Here is a 6,000-nt window from a genome sequence, read left to right as displayed (position 1 = left end):
TTTTAACTACTTCAGGTCAATTTTTTAGTGTAGTTTTCGAAAAGCCGGCTTTAAGTCTATTTTTTTCGAGTTAAATACTTATAACTGGTATAACATATTTAGTGAATTGTCTATGGATGAAATAACGAATATGTTTTTTACAATATTGCTTGGTATTATCGATAAATATGTTCTGAAATCCTATTACTACCACTCCAAATTTCTTCTTCGGTTCAGTAAACACCTAATTAGTGTTATACGAGAAAAAAACAGCTCATAATTATTATTATTGCGCGTTGAAAAATATGTAAATTTACCGAGTATTTTCCTCGATTCGAAACATCAAGGTGTAGGTATCATTTTTTTGTGTACACAAGTGTGCCATAGCCTATAACTTTTTTAAAATGTGAAGTCTTAAGTTAAAATGAGTGTAAAAAGACGGCCGTACCTACAAAGTACTGACAAATAATAAATGAACACGTATGCTCTATATAAAAAAATACAAAAAAAATAGTATGCTACACTGAACAGCATATTTGATCAAAACCGAATTCTTACAACAAGAATGTATTGGTTTTAAAATTTATAAATTTAAGCTAGATTTTTGTTTTCTTGCCAGCACAAGCCATTTATGTCGGGTTCGATTATATTATTAAAGTGGAAACTTTGTTTCAAAAATATAAAAGAAATAAAAAATGTCGCTTCTCAGTTCCCACTAAAGAACAAATCGCACACATTTTCGGATCCATAAGAAGACACATAAAAAAAAAAAAGAGTTCACCCCATCTTTATCGGTTGTACTATGTCTAGAGAATATTTTATTTAAATACTGACTATATTTAAAAATGTATTGAATTTTAAGTTGAAAACTATGTTTATATGACGGGGGTTTTCCTGGATTTCGAATATCAAAATTCTATAAAACTTGTCCCGTTGTAGAGCGTATTTGGTGCTCTCTTTTTTCGAATATGACATCAGTTTATTGAATAAATCATATGAAACCTTATTATTATGTGCATATTCATGAGAACACACAAATAACTAGTACTGTTCTCATTAGATGTTGTACTTAAAAAAAAAACCACTCAATGGTATTATATTTTGAATACATTTTATTATATTCAACGTACGTTGAATTTTTCGTAACGTTTTTTAAAATTTTTAAATACTCGTAATATACAAAAAAGTTTTAGCTGTTTTAAACATTTTGTAATTAGAATGTAAACATTTTTATGTTTTTTTTTAAGACGCATTTTTTTGAGCTATGACCATAGCATCAAGACTCGGTGCCACTTCTTTGAGAGGACTAATTATTCCTGTATTTTTCTTCATTTCAGCGCATCTTTGCACGGTATAGTAAGGGTATACTCTCGCGCAATAGTATTTCAAAAGGTCACAATATACCGTCAAATCTATTTTTTCTAAAAAAAAAAACAAACAAAAATTTGAACATTAACATAAATAAACTTATATGTTAATATAAGGGCATAGTGTGGTGCAGTGGTCACCTCAGTTTTCGATGAAATAATTTATTTTAGCTGAAATGGTACTGTTTTTACAACGGTGTATTTTTATGTACCTTTTTGAGCGTATTTTTTTTTTTGGTTAAATTTTACAACGTTAATTTTAAGAAAAAAAAGATACATAAGTGTTTTAATTTATATAATTCCCAATGAGAATACTTTTATAAATCCAACCACATTACAGTTTAAAAAAAAATGTTATGTAATAATATGTAACGTATATAGCTGTTAATGTTTACCTAATTTTTCTATTGATTCTGGATGATCCTCGAAGTAATTTTCGGTGACCTCAATGTCTTGCCAATGACGACCCATATAATAGATAAAAAGATCAAAGTTTATATGTTTTAGTTTATAGTTTAGGCCTTCGCTACACCATTTTAAACAATCGTTGAACGAATCTTCCAACATCTGAAATTTATTTTAACAACACAAAGTTTAATTACATAAAAATCTGATTATACAATTTAAATATACCTATAACCTACGTGCTAACTAACAAGCAATAAAAAAAATAGTTTCCTACATAAGTATGGATATTTATAGGAAATCATTAATTTTTGTATTATAAATGATTTAGCAAAATATTGACCAAAACCTAATAGTTTTTAAATAATAGTATAAATTACCTTAGCTTCAGTTTCTTCTTTAGGTCCAGCTGAACTTGAAGCTTCAGTTTCCTCTCTAGGTCCAGCTGAACTTGAAGCTTCTGATGGGTCCGTTTTAATACAGCTAGCAGCAAGAATAAAAAATAACAATAAAATAGAGACCTTGAAAATCATTGTATTATCGTATTAAGTATAAACTGAACTTAACTGTGAGACAAATCGAATGAATTTTATCGTCTCTGAATGCCTATTTTATATTATAGAATTTAAATTATACTAAAATTATTCGAGTACACTAGTGTATCAAATATTTGTTATTAAATGTGGCTTTATTTTTTAACTACATATTTGCACAAGTATATAAATAAGTAACACAAGTTTATTTGTTTTATAAAAATTATACAAACTAATCGATGTGTTTAACAAAGAGGTGTTTTTTTTTAATTTTACAGAAAATAGGTTGAAAAATATGTATTTCAACACCATTACATATATTTAATAAACTTCCACGCCATCAGATATCAAGAATATGGATCTCTGTGTTCTTATATGTATTTAAAATGCATAGAAAAATATCAGTTACATTCTGTCCCACAATAGTATCTATTGTGCTATACTTTTTCATTTTAGCTTCGATGCGGAGCAGATATCGGTTATACAATGATGTGACTAAATACACTGCAACTTTTTTAATACTGAACCAATTTCTTCGAGTAGCAACTATAAATGACAAATTTTATCCAGTTGGTACTTATTTACTATTGATCTTCCTTAATACACCATCTCACTAAATTACTGTTTGTCCTAGGAACGCCTACTTTCCTAGTAAGTTTAACGTTCTCCGTATTACATATAGAAGGTTATATCCAGTGAGGAGACTATCTTTTTTTGGGGAACTCCGTGGAAGTAAGTTCTCCTTGCCATAATATCATACCCTCTTCCTGAGGTGGAACACTCAGTAGTTCACAGCTGTTCAGGAAACTTCTTCTAGACCGCAAGCGTTTTGGTGGTGATATCTGCCCGTATATGGTGTGGCGCCCGTCCGTAACGTCATTTACTAAAAGTACATACCGACTGATCCATTTAACGTGAGACAACCAATAACTCTTAAAATACTTAAATGCTATTTCGTACTTTTCATTGGAGCTAACGTTCAGAAAAGAGTTTCCTATCCACATCCTACTTTTTCCATACTCATTCCCTATTTCAAGTTCTTACTTGTACCACATCATTTGACCGCATCCATCCTATTTATAAAATGTTGCAGAGCGCCAAAGTTTCTTGTATAGATTTTTTAATCAAGTTTGGTCTGAAAAATCGCTTGGTTAGTTCTACTCAATGGTTGATTGTCTTAATTTTATATTCTCAGCTCTAGCCATTTTCATTGTAATATTTCTATCTATGTACTAATGTTACATGTTACAATGTGTTTTCTATCATTGCATCATATTGCTTATTATACTGTATTCTTAACCCAGTTATATATTATAAATAATGCAGGTAAAGAAATGATAACAATTACCAAACGTGAAAAGGCGAAAAGACATTTTACTGGAAAAGCTTTGAAAAATGTAGTTACCCAAATATTAGGTGAATATAAATATAGTTTTAACGGTATTGCTTTTTTAATTAAATTTATTTTTTACAAGGTTATTTATTGTAGGTAACACAATCAATTTATTTTTAACTAATTGATAATTTGTAGTTTTTCTTCTTGGGGACGCAGTTTAACTTTTGTTATTTTTTTAATATTAAACAATATATACATTTTTTTCTAGATTAGGTGGATTATATCGGCTTTATATTAATACAATTTTTGGCATTGATTAATTGGAACTGTTATAGATCAATATAACAACCATTTGATTAACTATAAAATGTTTTTAATTTTTTGCAGATCATTCTGAGCGTCATGAAATATACCAAAGAAATTACAAAGCTAGTCGTTAGTAGTAAATATAAGTTATGGCTTGTTTAAAAGTTACAATTTGTTTTACATTTTCCATTGTTCACACAATAATTACAATAAATTAAAATTTAGTTTTTATTTTTTCACCCCTTCTAGGCTCCGTCGATACGGATGATACATTTTTTACTGTATCTTTTCTCATTACTTTCAACTTATTTTGTACTCATTTGGGCGTTAAATTTAAAATTAAAACCAATATTTTTATAAATATTTAAATGTTTTCAACTCAGTTACACATACATACGTTTATACAGGCAAAGAAATTGTGAAATTGAACGAACTTGGAAAGGCGAGAAGACGTCTTACTGGAGAAGCTATAAAAAAAGTACTTACCCAAAAATTAGGTAAATATAAATAGCAAAATTTAATGGTATTGCTTTTTATATTTAAAAAGCTCTAACTCTGTTTGAATTTTACACATTTATTGTCAATTAGTTTATTAAATTATTGTCTAAAAAAAATATTAAAAACTTTTTCAATCTTTGGTCCACATGTTAAAAAAACCACTTTTTAGATTTTAAATTTATTTTTAATTGTGTCCTGCAAATTATAGAAAAATAGTGGCTAATAAACTAAACTTGGCAATAATTTTTAATAAGCATTTTCTGTTTTTTTTTAGCTGAAAAGTTCTCGACTGACAAGATGTATGTTCAGAGAATTTGCACTTTGATAGGAATGTGGATTAGTGTAAAAACGTCTTTACTAACGTCTTACATTATAGAATCTGACGCTTGTGTAATAGATTACGATGTCTATCGTTCTGTAAAATACAGGCCATTGAAGGGCAAATGGTGTCAAGTAAAACTCTTTTACAAAGACAAAAAAATAGAAGAACTAAAAGTACAACTACTCAAGGATCATTTCCTAATTGAGGAACAGAACCGGCTTAACAATTTAGACTAGTAATCAATTGTATATTTCTTTGCAATTATAAGTAAACAAATAAACAATTTTTGCATATTGCACTAACATTGGAAAATAAATGTCAATTACAATAATGTTTTTATCGAGAAAAAACGGTTTTTTTCACCATCATAAACACATTTGTTGCTTAAGAAGTATTATTATTATTGCGTATCTATAGCTATGGTTTGATTTTGACAGGAAGTAGGTTTTATGATTTAGATAGGTTACAAAATTCAATTGTATAAGAACTACTATTGTATTTGTTGTACACTTTTTTATAGTTTTTATAATTCATTAATATTTTCATATTGTTTTAAGTTAACCACAAAGGAAAATATATTTATCCATTTTTTTTAGATGGTTTAACAAAATTTCATACTGTTAAATGAAAATAATAAAAATTTTAATTAATGGTAAGTTTGAAAAAAATAAATTTGTTCGCACAATAGTAACAATACAGTATGATCCACTTATCGTGAACCACTCAATATCTCATAGGGTTTAATAAGAAATTACAATTTTTTTTTCATATTGTTTTTATACAATGTGATCTCAATTTTTCACAATTTTTTTGTTATTTCTCCCCTCCCAACTTTAAACTTAATACTGTATTTTGCTTTGACTAATTGATCAAATTAGAAAGATTTTAGAGTGACTGTTAATGCACAAATAAAACAACCTGGTTCGATTAACTGTGTAACTATTTTGTATTTTTGTTCCAGTTCTTTCTCTTCATGATAGAACAGAGCAACGTAATTACAGAGGTATTCTTTTTAGTATTAAATAGAACTTATGGCTTGATTGAATAATAACATTTTGTTTATAAATTGCTGCATTTACACAATAACTACGATAAAGTAAAATTTAGTCGAGAAGATTATATTTACGGTAATATTTTGAACAACATGTATAGATTTTTAACATTTCACAAGAAAATCAAATTATAAACAGTACAATCATCTGTTGCCAAGACGTCTTAAGTCAACAAAGACTGTATCGACAGACAACATATCAT

General features: G+C 28.0%; 2 protein-coding genes across 2 annotated transcripts; one reads left to right on the top strand and one right to left on the bottom strand.

Annotated features, from left to right (window-relative positions):
* Positions 1-1,068: 1,068 nt before the first annotated feature.
* LOC126836796 (uncharacterized) lies at positions 1,069-2,394 on the bottom strand. Its single transcript, XM_050570438.1, has 3 exons — positions 2,132-2,394; positions 1,742-1,913; positions 1,069-1,400 (listed from the first exon to the last, which is right to left on the bottom strand). The coding sequence occupies exons 1-3, from the start codon at positions 2,282-2,284 to the stop codon at positions 1,222-1,224; spliced, it is 504 nt and encodes a 167-aa protein (XP_050426395.1). The 5' UTR covers positions 2,285-2,394; the 3' UTR covers positions 1,069-1,221.
* Positions 2,395-2,775: 381 nt separating this feature from the next.
* On the top strand, positions 2,776-4,982 carry LOC126836952 (uncharacterized). Its single transcript, XM_050570672.1, has 6 exons — positions 2,776-2,853; positions 2,919-2,935; positions 3,611-3,700; positions 4,008-4,055; positions 4,334-4,423; positions 4,699-4,982. The coding sequence occupies exons 1-6, from the start codon at positions 2,837-2,839 to the stop codon at positions 4,980-4,982; spliced, it is 546 nt and encodes a 181-aa protein (XP_050426629.1). The 5' UTR covers positions 2,776-2,836.
* The last annotated feature ends 1,018 nt before the right edge of the window (positions 4,983-6,000 follow it).

This window comes from Adelges cooleyi, unplaced genomic scaffold (genome assembly GCF_023614345.1).
Source record: "Adelges cooleyi isolate 19-005CV unplaced genomic scaffold, UGA_ACOO_1.1 ACOO_flye_CR_arks_rails_tigmint_CR_PRNA_247, whole genome shotgun sequence".
NCBI classification, from domain to species: Eukaryota; Metazoa; Arthropoda; class Insecta; order Hemiptera; family Adelgidae; genus Adelges; species Adelges cooleyi.
The sequence above is the reverse complement of the archived record's forward strand: the minus strand, read 5'-3'. Positions and strand labels throughout refer to the sequence as shown.

Bases quoted from the DNA above. Each gene is read 5' to 3' on its own strand.
- LOC126836952 (XM_050570672.1), top strand. The intron at 4,056-4,333 runs GTTAGTAGTAAA...ACGTTTATACAG, and splicing joins AAGAAATTACAAAGCTAGTC to GCAAAGAAATTGTGAAATTG. The intron at 4,424-4,698 runs GTAAATATAAAT...GTTTTTTTTTAG, and splicing joins AGTACTTACCCAAAAATTAG to CTGAAAAGTTCTCGACTGAC.
- LOC126836796 (XM_050570438.1), bottom strand. From the start codon at position 2,284: ATGATTTTCAAGGTCTCTATTTTATTGTTATTTTTTATTCTTGCTGCT. The intron at 1,914-2,131 runs GTAATTTATACT...AATAAATTTCAG, and splicing joins AAGAAGAAACTGAAGCTAAG to ATGTTGGAAGATTCGTTCAA. The intron at 1,401-1,741 runs GTAAACATTAAC...TTTTTTTTTTAG, and splicing joins AGAATCAATAGAAAAATTAG to AAAAAATAGATTTGACGGTA.